Genomic DNA, 23,591 nt, shown 5'->3' with positions numbered 1-23,591 from the left:
TTTTGCAAGGTCATTTTTTTGGTCTCATTCACACTTTCTAAATATAGCACAAAACACAAATGTCACAGACTCCACTTTAAACTTTTAGTTTCTTATTTGGAGTCTTTTAAAATCGAACCGCATGGCTGGGGCAGGAGAGGGATGGCCATGCCAGTGTGCCGCAATGCCCATTAAACTGTGCCATGGCACCCGTTAAATCTCTCCTCAGACGTGGTCATTGGCACCACATGTCTCTGTCTGCTAGTCTCTGGAGCTAACGCTACAGGGCCGCCACCAAAGCAAAGCAAAGTGTCTTTATAGAATTAGAGCCACACCGCGGGGACAGGGATTTAATCATGAGTTTATGGAGCTGGGTTTCGCCGTGCCCATAGTCAACGCGCCACAACTATTTTCACATTTCATTAACAGGCTGAGCCAAGGTGGCGGTGGTGGTGGGCCCGGGGTTTGGAATCTGACTTCTGCATTTTCCACACGTTTATTCCCGCCATATCCCTGCCCCAGACGGCTCTGCTGCCATTTGTAACTATTATTAAAGTCATATTTCACAGCTTAGTTCATAAAATCGCTCAACTTGCTTCAAATTAGTAGGATTGCTGTTTCCCCTCCAGTCCCCTTGGCCTGCCTAGTCTGCAGAGCATCATAGAGAGTGATGGGTTAGCAGTAGACTTCACACCACACTGTTGCCGCAGGCTCAGACATGCCCTGTGGTAGCCGGGGTCATGACTTGCTAGCAATGGCTTAGATTGAGTTCAAGTCTATTTTTCGAACACATGGGTAGATATTCCCCACACCACAAATTGTATGATGATTGGGATTAAAATATATTAAAATATATGATGCAATGGTTTGGCCTACTGAAATATTTTATGTTGGAAATTTATGGTGTGTTGTATGCCAGTCCATTCCATTTAGTAACAGCCATGGTTTGGGGTAAAAAAATAAGAAGTGTCCAAACAATAAGTGTCCAAAAAAGTGATTCAATTCATAATGAATTTTGGCATTGCAGAGACACCGTATAAATATCCATCTTCATATGCCATTGCAAAGTAAAGGCATTTCACTGTGCAGAGTGGCCTTGTAGCCAAATCCTACACATTACCCATCAAGATCCATTATGATTGTAACTCCATGAGAAGCATTAGCCTACCTAGATGGACAGGCCCTTAAGCCGATATCATCTACTCCACAGTTTTCAAAGCAGGCCAATTACTCCTCAGTATGCTCGTTCCCTAAAACAGTCAGCCAAAACGAGGAGCAAATTGCTATTAGGTTTGACAAAAAAATGTCGCCCATGTGAGTCCAATAAATTTCCATCACATCTTAACCACTGGGGTATTTCAATGTTCCCCTTGTATACAAGGCTAAGAACACGTCTGAACAATGTCCCCCTCCGTCATAAACTCCTTTAGTGTGGTCTTAAAAGCTCACATCCTGTTTTCCTCACAGTGAAAACCCAAACTACCTCCTCACGCTTAAGGAGGTCTGCGAGGCTTAAATAGAGAAGAAGAAACAACATGAGATGGTTCCAGACACTTTGGCCCTCGCCCTGTGTGGGAGTGAGGGATGAGAGGAGATGGGAGGGGAGAGAGCACAACGAAAGGCTTTTGGCTGTCGTGTTCTCGCTCCAACTAGACAACCAACCTCACCTCAAACTGGTGCTGAAGCGATCTTTGTGTTTCTTTCTTCCCTCCCCCCCCCCCCCCCCCCCCCCAACCCCACCCCTCCCACACACACACCCTAAATAAAATTGAATAATAAACTGTTGGCATCAAACCGCAACTTGTTATGAAGACCGAACCCCCACCGGCAAAAATGAGCTCTGCCTCCCAAGATCAAGAGACAGGAAATACCTGCTGTTAAAGCCCCGTCTTTTTTCAGTCCCCCGAGATTTAATAGAACAGCTAATGGCTCCAGCGCTGGGTCGTGTTTCTGTGCCCCCTCGCATGAATACAACATCAGAACACACTCTGAAAGGTTCCTCAGAACCGGTCCAAAAACACACACACACACACACACACACACACACACACACACACACACACACATACACACATATACACACACACACACACACACACACACACACACACACAGACACACACACATAGACACACTCAAAACACTGCCTCGCCTGGCTCTGACTCATATTGGAAAAAAAGATTTAATCATGGGAGTAAATTGGTTGGCTGGAAAAATGATTCGTCGGGGCATAATGTGCATGTGCGAGCCATTTTGACTCATTATACCGTGATCTGAAAGGTTAAGGAATTGAAACCAGCATGAGGGATAGGGCTTCCAGGGGCAGAGAGAACAACATAAGGGCCTCCAAGCTAGCTCCACATGGCTTTAGACAACAGACAACCAGAATAATACAGGGGGATTGACTTTCCCTACTCAACCCCCCCTCCATTTTAATCTAATTGGGTGGTTCCACTGTTAAACTTCACTCAGTGTAATTAAATTAGGTGTTTGTTATACCAAATTACAGTGAATTAATGCATGCACTTGCACATGTAATTTCCCCCTCCACCCACGCCACTGCTTTGTTTACCTCTTACCAGCTGTGATAAACAGGCAGGATGGAAATGTGCATTTTGTTTTAACAATTGGGACGACACACATTTACATGCACACACACGCACAGCACATTAACATACGACCACAGTATGATGTATGTGTACCTTAGTGACAAGGTGAATGCTTTGATCTGAGAAAACAGAGTAGATTGCATTCACTGGTGTGGGTTGATGTACTCATTTGTCATTTGTCACTAGCTTGTAAAAATACCACACTAACATATTCAGCTGTCTGGCTCCTGTCTGGGATAACACACACACACACACACACACACACACACACACACACACACACACACACACACACAGTTTTAAGATGCACTTCTGTTGCCTACCTCCATCGCCTCAAACACACACACACACACACACACACACACACACACACACACACACACACACACTGCCTTGTTGGCCGCTGTGGACCAGGCCCTCTGTGGACTTGTAAAGCTCTGAGGTCAGATTAAGCCTCTGCTCCCAGTGAATACACTGGAACACACTTGAACACACTGAAACATGTTAGAACACACTAGAACACATTAGAACACACTAGAACACATTAGAACACACTAGAACACATTGGAACACACTAGAGCACACTTGAACACACTAGCCCTGCGTGACCCAACCATAGTCACGGTGAATCACCCCTGAGGTTCATGCCCCAGTCATCCCACACCCACAAGCACTCTCCAAGTCATCCATGCCAGATGCAGATGGGAAACAATTCCCTTGTTTGGTTGTGAGCAATACTTTCCATAACTGCTAAAAGAAAAAAACATTTCGGTAAAAACATTGATTTTCCCTCCAGTAATCGTCCTCCAAAGAAATAACATTGTGGAGAGGTCAGAGAACTGAGAACTGACTCCGAACCTGCTGAACTGAACTGGTACTTTCTGCCAGTCAGGATGCTGTCATTTGTCACTGTTTGTTTGGCTTGGTATTAAACCCTAGTGTCAGCAGCACCTGATACCTAGGGCAGAACCCACGTAGCTCAATCAAATATCACATATCCACAGGGCCTATAAAAAGTGTGTGTAACCAATCCCTGGCCTTTGAGCTGACGAGCGGGAATGAGGTTAAACCACCCTCAGACAGCAGACAACACGCTGGGAGCGTTTACGGGCGAAACGTGGTTGGTTCTCTGACCGAGAAGAAGAGCCAGCCCAAAATCATCAGGTCCCACTTTTTTTTTGTAACATGATTTACTATGAGAACAGCAGATGAATTAAAGGCACATTCTATTGGTATGAATTCTCCCAGGGAGGAAGACTTTTCTTCTTTCTTTCTCTCTCGCTCTCTCTCTGGTTGAAAGCATCCTGGCTCCAGAGACTGAGGTTTCCCTCCACTAAGGATCCCACAAAGGCCCACTCTATCCAGGATCAAAGCAGGGACTGTCTGGGGCTTCTGGGCCCAGTCTGGAAAACAAGCCTCTTGTTTCTGTAAGGTTCTACAATCTTCACACAAAAACACTGTAGCTACAGTATAACCAGCATGCCATCTCTATAGCTCCTTACCACATGATTCAAATAATCCCATGATTTCATAATGGAAAAAATAGCATATTTTTGAATTCTTAATATTATCCATAATTTGACATATTTTCTCCTCTGCAGCTACTTTTGGCATTGACTTAAATTGTTCTGCAGTGTCGTGTCTGTGTAATCATACCTGCCCACAGTAAAGCCCACATCCCTTTCTCCTGTCTGTTGCTATGTGAGATACGCTCCGTCTGGACCCACGGCCAATGTTCTTTGCTGCTGACGTGACGGGACAAATTAGTGTTAGTTCTGCTAACGTATTCAAACTGCTGCTGGGCCGCCTCGGAGGACATTGAGAAGTATTAGGAATGATAGCCCTGACTGTCACGAACACTAACCACTTCTGAAAAGGTGACAGCACATTTGGCTGCTATTTCCAGAGAAAAAAATACCTACAAATGTAACTTTGGGGCATTTTGATCTTTAATTCATAAGGGATGTGGGAAATGTGTACGGGCTATTCACATATCAAAAGACTCATTCTAAGGGGAGAACATGCAGGATAGATCATCTCACGCCACCTTGCCTTCAACACTGATTTAGGATTTTTTCTGGGGCCTCACTCATCATTGACAAACCATCCTTTCATACACTGCTACAGGGTTTTGGGAGGAACAACTCCTTTCCACTTTTGTGGGTCCTCTAACCCACTCCTGTGGAGTGCTTACGCACGCTAACGCTGAATATTTGAGGCAACTCCTCGATGTGTTTTATGCAGTCAACATCTGACAGGTTTGAACCAAAGCCAAGGCAGATATGAAAGCGAGCACTGTCTGTCAAAATCAGGAAGTAATCACCCCGCCCCCCCAGCCCACCTCAGGGCCCAGCTGAAAGCTATTAACCTAAACAATGTGTTTTTTCTACTGTTAGCTATAGAAAAAAATAATACTTAGGAGCGTTATCATAACCATTTGAGGGGATCTCAATTATCTCTTGTTCTCTGTCCTCTCTTGTTCTCTGTCCTCTGTGTAGTAAGACTGGAGCTTAGTAGTTGGCTGGGAGGATGTACTGTATACATGAGGGAAATTGGCCAGTGTTTACAGTACTAGACCTGATTATAATGGCCAACTATGATTATCCAGCTCTAATCGTATTAGCTTTAGTTTCGAACATTGAATGAAAAACATACTCAGAAAGAACATTTTGAAGAAAAAAAAAAGCACAAGAACTTATTAAAATGGCCTCAATGGTTGCAACGTATGCAATTATATGAGACATTCTTCTGAGATACGATCTGAGCCCTCCCAATTCAACAGACCTTATGACTAAAATACGATGTATGTACAGTGTCATTGAATGAATGCAAATACATAATGCAACAAATACTATTGTCAGTGCACTACAAAATACAGTTTACTTACTGTAGATATTGTCACATTTGTACATTAGCAAAACATACTGTAAGTGAAAGTATTGTACACATATCAAATACATTTGTAAAAAAGAATATGTCTAAAATCTGCAATATTACAGGCAACAGTATAAAATGCATTATTTAAAACCTTAAAAAATAGCGACATTAATACTGTATATACAGCTGTCTACATTGGAGCAAAAGTGTGCGCTTGTGAGCCTGTTGGTAATACACTTCTTTCTGCATGTAGTTGTGACCATGAGAGACTGTGAGTGTACGAGAGTGTGTCATAGAGTTTATGTACTTGTTTATGTAACTGTTTTTCTCTAAGTAAGCTTCCCCCTCCATGAGTGTGAGAGTGTGTTGTCTGTAATAGAGTTTCAGTGTACTAATATGAAAACTGCTTTTTCTACAGGCTTGGCTATCATCCACCCAGGGATGATGGCATTTCTCTACTGCATGTTGATCATCCACACAGGGATGATGGCGTTTCTCTACTGCATAGCGACCATCCACACAGGGACGATGGTGTCGGGGAAGCCCTCTTGCTTCTCCACAGCGAGGACCTCCATGCCGGCCTTGAAGATGATGTTCTTCATGATGTCCAGGTGGCGGGTGAGGCTGCTGTCGATGGGGTCCAGCTTGGAGCCCTGCCGTGCCATGTTCTCCTTCATGATGATCACCCCATTGGGCCGCAGGCTCTTCTTACAGCGCATCAGGAACGCCATCAGGTCCTTGTCAGTCAGGTGACCTGGAGACAGGATGGAACGCAACACAACCAATCAGGATGAGAGAGAGAGAGAGAGAGAGAGAGAGAGAGAGAGAGAGAGAGAGAGAGAGAGAGAGAGAGACATTTTGGATCAAGGACTGGCTGTCTGGCTGAGAGGCAGGCTGATACATCTGTCTACACTGAAGGCGACAGGTTTCACCCTCTGAATCAGGGATGTGTGACTTGAGTGGAGGAAACCAAACAAGGCAGTAAAGACGGAACCTGAAATACCGCTCCACCGAGGCAACATTCATTTCAGGAAAGGAGAAATCAATGCTTGTCTCTCCTAAAATAAGACTGTGGAGTTGGGCAGAGTTTCCTTCGTTCACCACTTGGCACTGCGACACAACACACTGAGGGAATTCTGTAAGGAGCTCTGACATATCACAAGGCTGCAATGTATAGTTTTAAATGCAGTAGAGCTCACACCTGTACAGAAATACAAGGCAGACTTACACATACATTTAAAAAGTGGAGAGATGCAACACAGATGGAAAGTGTGTGAAGACACACACACACACATGCACGCAGGCACGCAGGCACGCAGGTATGCATGCACGCACACACACACACACACACACACACACACACACACACACACACACACACACACACATACTTACATGCAACCCACTGCATCCAGATGACATCGTACTTCTTTGAGGGCGGGGATAATTCCTGCAGGTTGTAGCAGTAGTAGGTTTCGACCCGTTCAGCGTAGTTGCCGAGGTAAGTCTCGTGGGCATGGAGCAGGAACTCCTCCTTCATGTCTGCCAACTCCATAGTTTCAAACACGGGCATGAGGACGCCCTTAGACACGCGACCTATCCCACAACCACAGTCCAGGGCACACTTGGTTCCGGCCTTACCAGGACCCTGTACACAGTGGGGGAACACACAGACAAACACACACACACACACACACACACACACACACACACACACACGCACGCACGCACGCACGCACGCACGCACGCACGCACGCACGCACGCACACACACACACACACACACACACACACACACACACACACACACACACACAATCAAACACATTATAATGTTGTACACATTAACAAGCACACAAGCAAATACATACAGTAGGCTAGGCGCACACAACAAAGTACAAGGACATTCCATGATGCATGTAACCATAATGATGCTGTAGAACCAGATGTGTGGCCTCTGCAAGTCAAAAGCACAGTGAGCAGAAACAAGCACCCTACCTCAGGATAAGGATACCGTGAACTTTGACATCAGAGAACAAAAGAAGCCTTGCTTGAATCATGCTTCTTTTTTATCCTTTTCATTTTGTATTCTGACCTCACCACTCTCCCTCCCTCCTTCCCTCCCTCCCTCCTTCCCTCCCTCCCCTAAGGAACGAGGGGGGTCGTAGGTCCAATCTGTGATTGTATGAAAGATGGGGCCCTGAGGATCTCTATGGTTGTTAGAGAAGGCTTCCTGGTTTGGTGAATTACTGCCATATTGCTCTCATTGCATGTACTGCTGTTTAACCTGGGTGCACTCTAAATCTCTCCACTGTGCTTAGTTTTAATGTAGTTGTCAGGATCACAACCCAGACACTGTTCAACAGCACAGCAGAGTTTAAAGAGGGAATGGTGTGTTGTGTGTTTGAAAATAATGCTTGAGTCGACTTTCTCCTTCTGCCTTTTTCTGGATGGATGTTTCTTGCTTGCGCAACATATCTAATGACCAGTTCAGATAACCAGGGCATGGAAAGAACTCAAACTCATGGTTATGCAATACACGCTGTACAACATTTCAGGTGACTCTAAATCAAGAGGGGCCTTTGCCATTTTGATAGAGTTGAGAGGGATTTGTGAGGATCTGGCAACCGTGGTCAGATTATAGAGGGCGCACAGCCAGCCTTTGGGGTACATAATGTTTACTCTAACACGTGTCTGTTACAGACAAACATCATAGTCAAAGTCACCCTAAGGCAATGGCAGTGAAGGATATAGAGACGTACAGAAGGCCTGGTTATCATCACAACGGATGTATTATCTCTTCTCCATGACGCACAGTAGGAGGATACTGGGCGGTAATACCATGACACTGGATACTGTATTGAGAGTGGTGTTAAATCAGTGTTGGTGTGTTTACATTAGCATCAGAGGCTAAGCTAGCATCCACCATGTGCATGTCCTACTGCCTTTATTTTCAAACTCCCAAATCCCTGGAGCTAATAATTAGAGCTCCACCAGAAATGACCCCTATAAATAACCTGGACACAGTAGCACACACACATACACACACACACACACACACACATTCCTATGAATAGGCAGACAGATGCGCTCACACACATACACACACACACACACACATACACACACACACACACACACACACACACACACACACACACACACACACACACACACACACACACACACACACTAAGGCCCTGCATAGAGCATGCTGACCCTCTACCCTCTTTAAGCATGTATCATGTCGAGGAGCAAGTGTAACATTTACCGAGGGTAGAGAAGGATTAAAGGCTAAGGGTGATCTGGGCATGTGCTTGTATAGAGCTGGAAGGAGGTCAAGAAGACCATTAGATGCTGTCTTGCTCGAGAGAGCAGAGGCACATTTTCCTTTGTAGCTAAAAAGGGATGGGAGGTCTTTTTATAAACTTAAGATGATGAATTCCGTGTCATAAATAGATGACATTAATATCCACACTTGGTTAATTACTGTGATGAATACAGTCCTGTGGAATAGACTGTGAATGAATACAGTAAACACTGATTACAGTTGACATACAGGATTCAGCCAGGACTAAAACACATGTTTTCCCATACAAGACAGGAAACGGCATACAGTATGAGCAAAACACAGAGCAGAGGTGTCATTCTAGTGGCACAGTACTCTTACCCCCACAAACCTACTCAGAAACTTCCTGGAACCTTCTAGGTCGATGTGAGAGATCGCCACAAAATCTCCCATCATTCCCTCCTCTGATGCAGGGACGTCCTCGTAGAATTGCTGCGCCCTGTAGTAGAACTGCTTCACTCCTTGAATGTACTCACAGGTGACGGCATACAGCTTGGCTGTTGGACAGTGACACATACAGGATAGAACAGAGCAGAGTGTCATATTAGAATAGTGGCACCACTGAAATTACTGGAGGCTTCAAATAGTTCCAAAAATTACTTCCTGATTTACCCAATATTGATTGATTTATTGGATTAAGATATGTAAGTGGGCGGGGCTAACAAGACTCCAGATGGGGGAAAATGGGGGACGAAAAAGGCAGTTTCAGCCCCAAAACGTCATGGCTACTCTCAAGTAAAACAATAAAACTACCACACATTTGGAAAATCTCTCTCTTGAATTGGTTTAACCACACAGCGTTTAATATAGCTACGAAGTTTCGCAGTTGAAATTACAATATCTTTTCAGTAATGTAAGATATGAATGTACATTTGTTTATCTTTGTGTTATATTTACTTCTTTTCTCAATAAGATCTGGGATTACGGTAAATTATATTACATATAGAATTTAGCATTATCAAAACCAGATTTAACTCCTGAAAACTACACTGCTGAATTAGTGGGCAGTTAGATCATTTCTCAGTTTTCAGAAAAATAAATGTATTCCATGTTGTGGGCCTGCATGCGTTTTCTCAGTTTGAGGACCTTTGGCTGCCTTAGTTCTTGAGCTCAAATAAGTCCAGAAGTATCGACACACATTTCTCCAGGCTTAAATGACACGTTCACAGAGGCTGGGGATCATGAGAGGGGACTGTGTTTGCCAGCCAGAGACATGCAGTGGTTAAATTTATAACACCATGATTCAACATTGCTCTCTCAATAAGAAGTCATCACATTCCAGCTGGACTCTCACCACAATGCTAAGAAGATCGGATGGGGCAGAGATCAAGGAGAGGGATTTGAAAGGTCACCTCAAGACAATTCAGGGTTAAAACCAAGACGAAGTGCACAAGCGGACCATACATGCCGAGAAGTCAAACATTTACTAGGCGTATCAACTTGGCAGTTGGCGGCAAAACGTTAGAGAATCTCAAAGCGTCAAGTTTGGCAGAGACACTGTATTCTGATACATAAGGACCGGTAGGCAGAGCCTGTCATGTGACCTCCTAGGGAGACTATCAGAGGGAGGATAAGAATAGTAACATCAGTCAAGAATCAGATGGAAGGAAGATAGAACTCGAGAACAAGAGAGATTTGTGCCTTCGAGTTCTTTTGCCAAATAAGTGCCACCCACACATGTAATTGGTTAACCCAATTAGAGGGAGGATAGTGTTACTAGCCAGTTGTCCTTCCAACTGTTTGGACAAGAACACATTGTGGTCATCTCACCAAAGGACTAAATCACAACGCCTTAAGATTGTCCGGTTTACACAGATTTATATGCAGATGAGATTACTTTTTTTGTTTTCTTTTGCACTGAATTATAATTCAATTACTAACCAATGCTCTTTATCAATGAATAGTATGGTTGCTACACCAAAGCCTTCTGTACCTCGACCCATAGCTACTTCAGTGATAGCTACTGGTTTGTGTTCCGTTAAATACAAACCAGTAGCTATCACTGAATAAAACATTCTCAAACACATAATGTCTGTTGTATCATATAGTAGTCTAGTTAACATTCATGAAGATATACAACATTTTATTTATTCACAGCCTCTTGTAAGTAATCTGACTATGAAACTCTGACTGGCATGAATCTTACAGCGAATGACAGCACAGACTAAGTGCTTACATACTTTACATATCGGGCCGTTAATAAGGCTTGAGTCGGTCAGGTTTGAAACCTCATCAAATAATCAACTTTACAGGAGGGCATGTTACAAGGTATGTTACAAGGCAGTTTCGCAGACAAAGATTAAACATAGTCCTGGACTAAATCACAATTTATTTAAAATATGTTTTTAGGGAATTTCTGCTTTACTGGAGAGAGACAGTAGAGATTGACAGGAATGATGGGTGAGAGAGAGGGGCATGACATGCAGGATATGTTGATAGATGGTGCGCTACACCACCTAAATGCCTCCTAAATCACAATTTCAATGGCAAATCTACATTAAGGATGTTTTTTAGTCTAGAACTAGGCTTAATCTGTATCCGATATAGTATCCTAAATCATTTAAAAAATATAAATATTACCATCCAGGGCGCGTGAAAATCTATATATTCATACACAATCCAATTTGTATGGGCTGTGGGCAGAATCATGGTATCATACAAGAGACCCAGCCAGAACACATTTATGGGTTCCTTTACAGGATTTGGTACAGATCATATCTTTGACAGTAGTAGGGTTTTGTATGATGCAATCCACTAGAACACACGCATGCCGTGTCACACCAGTCCCCCCTGACACCAGTCCTGCCCTCTTCCCTCTCCTTACCCAGGGGGGTCTGCTCCAGCAGGTACATGTAGCTGCCGAAGAACTCGTTCTTCAGGCCGTGGTGCAGATGGAAGGACAAGCTGTGGCGGAACATGGCATCATCCGTCTTCTTATAGCGGTTCCTGAACGCCTGGTGGTTGCCCTTGTACTCTATGTTGGGCGGAGGGACCGACATGTCTAGCCCTGTGTGTGTGAGCAGCGCAGGGAGCTGTAGTATGTGTGAACCAGGCAGTTGTGTGACTGAGCAACTGTCCAAGTGTGTGTGACAGTGTCGGTGGGGGACACTGCTGGCTGCTGCTGCTGCTATATCTGTGGGTCGGTTGAAGTCTGTGGCAGCTTGGCTGTGAGTGATCGACAGTGATCCCTTTCTTGGGGCAGTGCTGAAAACTGCTTGGCTTATCAGATCACCTGCTTGGTCCTTTGCCTTGGGTGGGGTGAGGGGTGGGGGGGTGGGGGGCTATCTGTTTCAGAGCGATCCTACTCGCTGAGGACGAGCAGGCATGCAGTGGCAACTGAACTTTCAACCAGTAATATCAGCAGCAACATACATCCACCCTACCCCTCATAGGCACACAGTGTAGCAGTTAATTTTAGCAGCGTCTTCTCATGTTTGTATACATACAAGCTACACAGCTCTAATCATATTAGCTTTAGTTTCAAACACTGCATAAAAAACAGACTCAGAAAGAACATTTTGAAACAAAAATCATCAGAACTTATTAAAAAAAACCTCCATGGTTGCAAAGCATGCAATTATTAATGACCAAAAACGATGTTTTAAGTGAGTTATGGCTTGTCAAAAACCGCAAAAGACAGGAAATTCAAAATGAGCACCACTACTCATAACTTCACCTATGTACTAACAAGGTTTTCTGGCACATAACTTTGATACCTGCTATAGTGCTGTGTGTTGGATCTACTGTACTGCAAACAACATGTACTCACCACTGGGCTGGTTGCTTAGGATTCAAAGCTACATTTCATACTCTTAGAGTATGTTTTCCCCAACATAGTAATTTATATTTTGCATGGCATGATAAGTTTCTCTCAGAATTGGGCATCTCTGGCTCTGCACTGTCCTGGTTTGCATCCTCCCTGGCCGGTCGCTCATACCAGGTGACGTGCCTCACCACTGGGGTCCCCCAGGGCTCTGTCTTTGGGCCTTTACTGTTCTCTCTCTATACTAAATCTCTCAGCTCTGTAATTTCTTCACATGGTTTCTCCTACCACACCTATGCAGATGACACTCAACTTTTTCTCTCTTTCTCCCCTTCTGACTCACAGGTGGCAACACGTGTCTCGGCATGTCTTGCAGACATTTCTACTTGGATGTCAACCTTAAGCTCAACCTTGACAAGACTGAGCTGCCTCTTCCTCCCAGGGAAAGCCTGCCCTCTCCAAGACTTCTCCATCACAGTGGAGAACTCTACTGTGACCTCATCCCATACAGCCAAGAACCTTGGGGTGATCCTTGACAACCACTTATCCTGTGTGGCGAACATCACAGCGACAGCACACTCCTGTAGATTCTTCCTCTACAACATCAGAAGGATACGTCCATTCCTCACCAGAGAAGCAGCACAACTTTTGGTCCAAACACTCAATCTCCCCAAATTCTCCCATGTCACGCCCCTCCTCCGCACCCTCCACTGGCTCCCGGTAGCAGCTCGCATCAGATTCAAGACCCTGGTGCTCGCCTACCAGGCGGCAAAGGAAACAGCCCCTCCCTACTTGCAAGCAATGGTTAGCCCACAAACCCCTGCATGATCACTCCTTCAACCTCGGCTGCCCGCCTGGCACCGCTGCCTCTATGTGGATGCAGCGGCCGCGCCACTCGGTCACAGCTTTTCACTGTCCTGGCACCCCGCTGGTGGAATGAGCTTCCTAATACTGTCAGGACTGCAGAGTCACTAGCGATCTTCCGCTGTAGATTGAAAACCCATCTCTTCAGGCTACATCTTAACAGTCCCTCCTAAAGACCTCTTCACCCCCACTACCCCCCCTGTACTAACCCTAACCCCAACCCTAGAGACCTCTTCACCCCCACTACCCCCCTGTACAAGTTCTGTCCTGTTAATATATTTTTTTTTAAAAAGGCGTCTGTTAAATGCCGTAAATGTAAAATGTTGTTGTTGTTGTTGTTGCTGTATCTACAGCTTAGTTAGAACATTAGACTAGCATTCATCAAAACAGTTAGCATTTTTGTCTTCACCATATATCGTCTATGGCATTTTCAATGTTGGTAGACATAATGAAGCTAACAAGGCTAACGCCGATCGCATAATATCAGACATTTTCCTGAGATTCTTGTTTGAGCCCTAACAATGCAACAGACTGTATGACTTAAAAAAAAAAACACAAACATTAGTGTCTATGTATGTACAGCCTCATTTAATGAACGCAAATACATAATGCAACAAATACTATTGTCAGTGCACTACAAAATACAGTTTACTTACTGTAGATATTGGCATTGACAATTCTACCTCAGCAAAACATACTTCATTAAAGTGAAGCTACTGTACACAATGTCAAATACGTTTTGTAAAAAAAAAAAAGATGTCTAAAATGCAATATTACAGGCAACAGTATAAAATACATTATTGAATACCTTAAAAAAGAGCAACATTAATATATACAGCTGTCTGCATTGAAGAAAAAGTGTGCACTTGTAATAAGCTTCTGTCTGCATGTAGTTGTGACCGTGAGAGACTGTGAGTGTCGATGAGTGTACGAGAGTGTGCCATAGAGTTTATGTACTTGTTTATGTAACTGTAATGTAACTCTCTAAGTAATGTAACTCTCTAAGTAAGCTTCCCCCTCCATGAGTGTGAGAGTGTGTTATGTGTAATAGAGTTTCAGTGTACTAATATGAAAACTGCTGTCGATCATCCACCCAGGGATGATGGCATTTCTCTACTGCATGTTGATCATCCACACAGGGACGATGGTGTTTCTCTACTGCATATTGACCATCCACACAGGGATGATGGAGTTTCTCTACTGCATGTTGATCATCCACACAGGGATGATAGCATTTCTTTACTGCATGGCGACCATCCACACAGGGACGATGGTGTCGGGGAAGCCCTCCTGCTTCTCCACAGCGAGGACCTCCAGGCCGGCCCTGAAGATGATGTTCTTCATGATGTCCAGGTGGCGGGTGAGGCTGCTGTCGATGGGGTCCAGCTTGGAGCCCTGCCGTGCCATGTTCTCCTTCATGATGATCACCCCATTGGGCCGCAGGCTCTTCTTACAGCGCATCAGGAACGCCATCAGGTCCTTGTCAGTCAGGTGACCTGGAGACAGGATGGAATGCAACACAAAACAACCAATCAGGACGAGTGGTTTTGGATGAAGGCGTGTAGAACCATCTGTCTGTCTGGCTGGCTGATATATCCCTCCCTCGATCTCCAGAGCTCTCTTTCTCATCTAGTTGTCTCATATTCATAAACTGAAAGCGACAGGTTTCACCCTCTGAATCAGGGATGTGTGACTTGAGTGGAGGAAACCAAACAAGGCAGTAAAGACGGAACCTGAAATACCGCTCCACCGAGGCAACATTCATTTCAGGAAAGGAGAAATCAATGCTTGTCTCTCCTAAAATAAGACTGTGGAGTTGGGCAGAGTTTCCTTCGTTCACCACTTGGCACTGCGACACAACACACTGAGGGAATTCTGTAAGGAGCTCTGACATATCACAAGGCTGCAATGTATAGTTATAAATGCAGTAGAGCTCACACCTGTACATAAATACATACTGTACTAATCAGGCAAGGCACACTTACACATACATTTAAAAAGTGGAGAGATGCAACACAGATGGAAAGTACACACACATACACACACACACACACACACACACACACACACACACACACACACACACACACACACACATACACACACACACACACACACACACACATGCATACTGTGCATACTGTACTGTACATACTGATACTTACATGCAACCCACTGCATCCAGATGACATCATACTTCTTTTTGGGCATGGTTAGTTCCTGCAGGTTGTAGCAGTAGTAGGTTTCGACCCGGTCAGCATCATCGCCAAGGTAAGTCTCGTGGGCATGGAGCAGGAACTCCTCTATCATGTCTGCCAACTCCATGGTTTCAAACACGGGCATGAGGACGCCCTTAGACACGCGACCTATCCCACAACCACAGTCCAGGGCACACTTGGTACCGGCCTTACCAGGACCCTGTACACAGAGGGGACACACACACACACACACACACACACACACACATACACACACACGCACACACGCACACAGGTGATGAAACACATGATAACGGTGTAAACATCAACAAACACACAAGCAAATACATACAATATATAAAGGTTTACCTTGTGCATGTTACCATAAAGATACTGTATGTTTTGTTACCTATACCAGATGTGTGGCCTTTGGAAGTCAAAAGCACAGAGAGCAGCAACAAGCACCCTACCTCAGGATTATGAAACTGTGAACTTTGACATGAAAGAACAAAAGAAGCCTCCCTTTCTTCTGTATTCTGACCTCACCACTCTCCCTCCCTCCCCCTCTCTCCCCTAAGGAACGAGGGGGGTCAGAGGTCCAATCTGTGATTGTATGAAAGATGGGGCCTGAGGAACTCTGGTTGTTAGAGAAGACTTCCTGGTTTGGTGAATTACTGCCATATTGCTCTCCTTGCATGTACTGTTTAACCTGGGTGCACTCTAAATCTCTCCACTGTGCTTAGTTTTAATGTAGTTGTCAGGATTACAACCCAGACACTGTTCAACAGCACAGCAGAGTTTAAAGAGGGGATGGTGTGTCGTGTGTCGACTTTCTTCTTCTGCCTTTTTCTGGATGTTTCTTGCTTGCAGAACATACAGTGCTGTTTGAAAGTATGTGAAGCCCTTGTGCAGTTGTAGATTCTTTTAGTTTTTACTATGAAATCTTTATTTAATCAGAACCAGTCTTTTTTATCAGTATTTTTTAATCTACTACGCGCATGATTTCCTCTATACCAATTCCATATGTTGGTTTAGAGGAAATCATGCGCGTAGTAGAAAACCTATATTCTAAAGAAATTAGTACAGGTGCAAAAATAAGTGTACCCCAGGTTGCACTGGTTAAATCAAGTAGGTAAGTAGAATTAGGTGGGTAAATAATTGGGTACCAAATGAACCAATCAAATGAGAGATCTTTAGGAAAGAGTTTGGGCAGGACTCTGATAAATAGAGATAAGAAACCTGGTCAGTTTTGTGTTCCCCATACAGATGAATGCAAAACACACTATGCTGTGAGAAAAGGAGATGTCAGAGGACATCATGATGAGGGTAGTTAGAGCACATCAGTCTGGGGAAGGCTATAAAATCATCTCAACAAGATTTGAGCTCCATCAGTCCACTGTGAGGCAAATAATTTACAAATGGAGAGCATTTAACATGACAGCAACTCGGCCTAGAAGTGGACGCCCTTCCAAAATATCCCCAAGAGCCACAAGAAAAATAATAAATCAAGTAAAGCCAACCCAAACATAACATCTAGAGATTTGCAGACCTCCCTTGCTGCATCTCAGGTAACTGCTAAATGTCAAGATCTGGGGCTGCTTTTCCTCCTCTGGACCTGGACGACTCCATATCATTAAGGGAACCATGAATTCTGAGGTATACCAGGAGATTCTTGAACAGAACGTCAAGCCATCAGTCAAGGCGCTAAAGCTGGGCTGAAAATGGGTCTTCCAACAAGACAACGACCCAAAGCATTCAAGCAAATCTACCAAAGAATGGCTCAGGAGAAAGAAGATTTGTGTTTTGGATTGACCAAGTCAAAGTTCTGACTTAAAACCAATCGAGATGCTGGACCTGAAGCGGGCAGTTCATGCCAGACACCCCTTAAACCTCAGTCAATTGGCTGAGTTCTGTAAGGAGGAGTGGGCAAAAATCCCTCAAAACAGATGACAGAGACTGGTTAGAGGCTATACAAGACGTTTACTCCAAGTTATCGCTGCTAATGGAGGTGCCACAAGCTATTGACTGAAGAGGTTCACATACACACACGAAAGAGTTTTTGTTAAATAATCCACTGATATTAATAATCCAATAATCCACTTTGGAATGTCTTTATTACGAATTGGAGTTTAGATAAAGATTTTATAAGTTCATTTTAATATTTTATACAAAAATAATGACCATCCCAGTAGGGTTCACAAACTTTCAAGCAGCACTGTATCTAATGACCAGTTCAGATAACCAGTGCATGGAAAGAATTCAAACTCATGGTTATGCAATGCATGCTGTATAACATTTCAGGTGACTACATCAAGTAAAGCTTCATCTGTAATCTAGAATGGCCTTTGCCATTTTGACAGAGTTGAGAGGGATTTGTGTGAGGATCTGGCAACCATGGTCTGGTTATAGAGGGCACACAACCAGCCTTTGGGGTATATAATGTTTGCTCTAACAAGTGTCTGTTACCTACAGTACAAGCATCATAGTCAAAGTCACCCTGAGGGTGAAGGGGGAGAAACCAAATCTGCCCCCCTTCTTGTGATCTCTTCCCCTGATGGACCAAATGGCCATGGTAAACTCATTGAGACAAAGGAATTGTCTCACTTTGATGTTGAGTGACTCTTAGGGAATGTTTGAATATTGAGTGTCTTCTCCATTATAAAGTAGCAAGATACTGGGCAGTAATACCATGACACTGGTTATTACCCTCTTGTAAGCGTGTATCATGTCAAGGAGCAAGTCTAACATTTCCTCAGTGTACAGAAGGCTGAAAGGCTAAGGGTCAGCTGGGCATGTATTAGTGTGTTTGTGTAGAGCTGGAATAAGGTCAAGAAGCCATTAGATGTTGTGTTTGTAGATGAAAAGGTAAAATAGATGACATAAATAGATGACATAAATAGATGACATAAATAGATGACATAAATATCCACACTTGGACTGTATGAATACTGTATTATTGTGACTGTATGAATACAGTAAACACTGACTACAGTTGACATACAGGATTCAGCCAGGACTAAAACACACATTTTCCCATAAAAGACAGGAAATACAGTATGAGCAAAACACAGAGCAGAGGTGTCATTTCAGTGGTACAGTACTCTTACCCCCACAAACCTACTCAGAAACTTCCTGGAACCTTCTAGGTCGATGTGAGAGATCGCCACAAAATCTCCCATCATTCCCTCCTCTGATGCAGGGACGTCCTCATAGAATTTCTGCGCCCTGTAGTAGAACTGCTTCTCTCCTTCAATGTACTCGCAGGTGACAGCGAAGAGTTTGACTGTTGGATATTGACACACACAGGATAGAACAGAGCAGAAGTCAAACAGGGGGAGCAAGTGTGCTGGGGAGAAGCATCAGAACAGCAAAGTTGAAAATCTGGTGGAAGATGCAGGAAGAAAATGAGGTTATAAGACTATAACTCAATGCTCCTATAAATACAGGAGCATTTGTCTTTTCCTACCGATCGGCTGTGGTATGAGGTTAGGTAAGAGGGGTGTAACAAAGTAGTTTATTCATTGTGTAATACACATATGTGCTAACTTTCTCAATGAGATAGGCTTTATGATGCATTATATTATATTTTAATATTACTAGAATTCTGCATTATCAAAACCAGATTTAATTCCTAAAACCTACACTGCTGAATAAGTTGGCAGGCCGATAATTTTCTCAGTTTGTGCAAAAATACCTTTTGAGGACCTTTTGTGACACTAGTTCTGAGCTCAAATAAGTCCAGGAGAATCAACACACATTTATCAAGGCTTAAATGAAGCGTTCACAGCGGGTGGGGGTCATGCGGGGGCTGTGTGTGTGCCAGCATGAGACATGCAGTCGTAAAATGTATGACACAATGATTCAACATTGCTCCCTCATTATGAAGTCATCCACGTTCCAGCTGGACTCTCTCCACAATGCTAAGAAGATCAGATGGGGCAGAGATCAAGCAGAGGGATTTGAAAGGTCACCTCCAGACAATTCAGGGTTAAAACCAAGCGCACAAGCGGACCATACATGCCTAGAACTCAAGCGTTCACTTGGCGTTTCAACTTGGCAGTTGGTGGAGAAACGTTAGAGAATCTCAAGGCATCAAGTTTGGCAGAGACACTGTATTCTGAACAAGGAGGACCGGTAGGCAGAGCCGGTCATGTGACCCCATAGGGAGGCTCTCAAATGCAGAACATCCGTCAAGACTCAGATGGAAGGAAGAGAGAGTGAGAAGGATATGTCTTCAGGTTTTCTTTTGCCAATTAAGTGCCACTTTACTGTCACCTTTCCTTATCACCCACACATGTAATTGGTTAACCCCATTAAAGGGAGGATAGTGTTACTAGCCTGTATGTGTCCTTCCAACTGTTTGGACAAAAATACATTGTGGACTAAATCACAAAACCTTAAGATTGTTCAGTTCACACAGATTTACATGCAGATGAGAAGAGTCATTTGACTGTTTATCTATTTTCATCTGGATAATTCAATTACTAACCAATGTTCTTTATCTATGAATAGCATGGTTGCTACACAGAAGCCTTCACTTGGTGTAAAGAAGGGGGAGGGAATGATAGCTACTGGTTTTCCTTCAAGAAAAACAAAACTTTCTCTAGCAGAGTATCTGCTGTATCATACCATAGTCTGGTTAACTTTTATGAAGACATAAAACATTTTGTTTATTAAACTCATTAAATTTCACAGCCTCTTGTAAGTAATCTTAAACTCTAACTGTCATGATCCTTCAGTGAGTGGTAGGACAGACTTACATACTTCACATACCAGGCTATTAATGGGGCTTGAGTCAGTCAGATTTGAAGCCTGCTCAAATAAGTTTACAGGAAGGCTACATTAAAGTCACATAGGATCCTAAATAATTTTCACTCACTTTCTTATATATTTTTCCTCATATCAATATGCATTGAGAGGCTTTGATTGAAGTTGCATCTCTCATATTAAGCAAAACATTTTCGGGGAGAATGATCAAACGTCTGTCTCATATCAGCATAGCACCGTTAGATGATCATTTCATATAATTTGGACCTGAATCATGCAACAGACATCACAATCTGTAAACACCTTTAAAATAAATCTTAAAACATACCTTTTTAGCTTAGCTTTCTCTTAATCCATCTTTTTTTAATCCACCCTCTTCTACTGTGCTGCACTGGTCTCTCTGTTCTACCATGTTTCTTATTTCCTATACTATCATTTCCTTATATTACCGTTTATTTTCATTGTATTGTTGTATTTCCTTATATTAATGTTTATTTTCACTGTATTGTTGTATTTTCATTATATTGTGAAGCACATTGTATTGCAATTTTGCACGAAAGGCGCTATATAAATAAAGTCTGATTTGATTTGATTTGATCATGGACATATAAAGCTAATGTATGGGCTGTGGGCAGAACCATGGTATCATACAAGAGACCCAGCCAGTGCACATTTATGGGTCCATAGATGGAAACAAAATCTGGGGTAAATTAACATATCTCTGACACTGGGTAGGATTTTGTATGATGCAATCCACTAGATAGAAAACACACAAACACACACCAGTCCCCCCTAACTTAGCCCATAGAGCCCCATGGAGGCTGCTGGATCTCTCCCCTCTCCCCTCTCCATACCCAGGGGGATCTGCTCCAGCAGATATAGGTAGCTGGCGAAGAAGTCATTCCTGATTGCGTGGTGCAGGTGAAAGGACATGCTGTGGCGACACATGGATTTATCGGTCTCCTTCCAGCGGTCCCGGAATGCCTCGTCATACGCAGTGCCCTTGTACTCCATGTTGGGCGGAGGGATCGACATGTCTAGCGCCGTGTGTGTGAGCAGCACAGCGAGCAGTAGTGTGTGTGTGTCTGGGTGTGAACTGGGCAGTTGTGTGCCTGAGAAACTGTGCAAGTGTGTGTGACAGAGTGACAGTGTCGGTGTGGGACACTGCTGGCTGCTGCTGCTGCTATATCTGTGGGTCGGTTGAAGTCTCTGGCACTTCCTCCAAGTCCTTTGCCTTGGGAGGGGTGAGGGAGGGGGGCTATATGTTTCAGAAAAAGCCTTCTCCCTGAAGACGAACAGGCATGCAGTGGCAACTGAACTTTCAACTAGAAATTCCAGAAGCACACAAGAAGGGCCATACGTCCACCCTTCCCCTCATAGGCACATAGTGTAGCAGTTAATTTTAGCAGCATCTCCTCATGTTTGTAAACATAGTATTTTGTGCAATGTTCTTCAGAAGCCAGCACATTGACTTGTAAGTTACACAGTAGGCAACAAGCCACCAAACAGTACATGTATTGGATAGTATGCATGCATGAACTCAAGATGTAAATATTTCTCTCTATTTAAAGCATTACATGAAGACGCCTGCTAAGATTGGTTTCAGCTGTTCCATGCATGTGATAAGTCCAAAACTCCTCGTGACATTTCCTTACTGGCTATAGAGGCGGAAACATAGACCAAGCTTCTCAGTTTTTGTCATCTCTGCACTTCTCAGAAGAGTGTCACCCTGACTGATCTCTTTGGGTTGAGATATCTAATCTGACCCTCTTGGTCATATGTCTCTCCAGCGACATTTCTGATCAGTGTGTACTGTACGTGACATTCACGGTCTTCTGTTTTAGATCATTTAAAGAAACACAAAGTGTCAATCATGCATCCACTATGATAAAGGATGTTACACACACCATGTTCAGTGGATGTTTTTGGAACATCACAATTGTAACCAATACTCTGAACAATACTAGTATAGCAAACAGATATTCACTCAAGCAACTTTTTTACATGAAAAGTTCATTGTAATTATCTTCTGTTCCTAGGGGAGACATTTCCCAGTGTATGTGCCAACATGAAACTAGACAGAACTACATTTTGTGTGATGACATCACCTGTCACTTTGGAGACTTGAATGTTGCTCAGACAAGCAAATTCCCTGTGAGTGAAATGACAAAATCAGCAATTTAGGCTCACATATTTACATCCTGACCTCACAGTCCATGTCCAATGTCATCCATGCTTGTGACCTCAGTGACCGGACCCTTCAGTCAAGACATCCATCAAACCTGCTGCATCACTTTCGAAAAAGAGGCAGCTGCAGTCTACCAATCCAGCCTAAAATAAAAACAAAAAGCTGCTAAAGTAGATCAAAAACGACCCACTTGCTGGAGTGAAACAACAAGTGCAACACTTGCAACCATGATGGTTTAATCTTCCTTTGAAAAAATAAAATAAAATTGATGATGACAGCTGTCACAGAATTCACAAAAAAGAGATGTACCGGGTAACTACTGTTTAGTCGGTTCTCTGTCCACTGTTTTTGGTCCCTTATTTAAGCCATTCAAATAATGGGAACCACATTACACTGACTGAACAATCATACAGCCTGTGATATGAGAGGATGTGCCTTCTAATCAGCCAGCTTTCAGGTGCTGCTATTGATGTCATGCAAAGTTGCTGAATACTGATGTCATATAATTCCCACTGCCTTATTCTATTAGGGAATGTTGTCCTTTCACATTTCTTGGCACTTGTGCAAATGTGCATTCACTTAGCATGTGATTTAAATAGACAGTAATAGGTGTAATTGGTTTCAAATTGATCACCTGCTGGTTCCAAGAAAGAGGGGCTCCAAATGGAGGATGTTTACACCAGATGAAAGACAGATGCTCAGACAATTTTGAAAACTTCATAACGGGAAGCTTTCACTATGTTGCAATATACAAAAGCTACATAGCAGTTAAATGTGTATGACCAAATCAAACGTACATGGCTAACAATGACAATAGCCTCCTGCATAAGCTACCTGAGGTCATTTCTACTTCTGGGGAATGGTCATTTCAATCACCTACGGGCTGCAAGGTTTTCTCCAGACCTATAGATGGCGGTACGTTCGTTGCTTGTTTGAAATGTAAACTGTTTTCTGCAGAGTAAAAAGGTTCGGCTTTGCATGCTGGGAAGAAAGTCTCA

At 43.5% G+C, this 23,591-nt stretch overlaps 2 protein-coding genes across 2 annotated transcripts; both read right to left on the bottom strand.

The window, feature by feature from the left end:
- Positions 1-5,962: 5,962 nt before the first annotated feature.
- On the bottom strand, positions 5,963-11,812 carry LOC310806294 (N-terminal Xaa-Pro-Lys N-methyltransferase 2-like; the record flags this gene model as incomplete). Its single annotated transcript, XM_083672346.1, has 4 exons — positions 5,963-6,219; positions 6,861-7,113; positions 9,135-9,310; positions 11,638-11,812. The coding sequence occupies 4 exons, from the start codon at positions 11,810-11,812 to the stop codon at positions 5,963-5,965; spliced, it is 861 nt and encodes a 286-aa protein (XP_083528472.1).
- A 2,867-nt stretch (positions 11,813-14,679) lies between these two features.
- Positions 14,680-21,423, bottom strand: ntmt2 (N-terminal Xaa-Pro-Lys N-methyltransferase; the record flags this gene model as incomplete). Its single annotated transcript, XM_083671247.1, has 4 exons — positions 21,260-21,423; positions 18,749-18,921; positions 15,606-15,858; positions 14,680-14,936 (listed from the first exon to the last, which is right to left on the bottom strand). The coding sequence occupies exons 1-4, from the start codon at positions 21,417-21,419 to the stop codon at positions 14,680-14,682; spliced, it is 843 nt and encodes a 280-aa protein (XP_083527373.1). The 5' UTR covers positions 21,420-21,423.
- Positions 21,424-23,591: the final 2,168 nt, after the last annotated feature.

The sequence above is a fragment of the Argentina silus genome, assembly GCF_951799395.1.
Source record: "Argentina silus genome assembly, chromosome: 6".
Classification (NCBI taxonomy): domain Eukaryota; kingdom Metazoa; phylum Chordata; class Actinopteri; order Argentiniformes; family Argentinidae; genus Argentina; species Argentina silus.
This window is presented reverse-complemented; position numbering and strand designations above follow the sequence as displayed.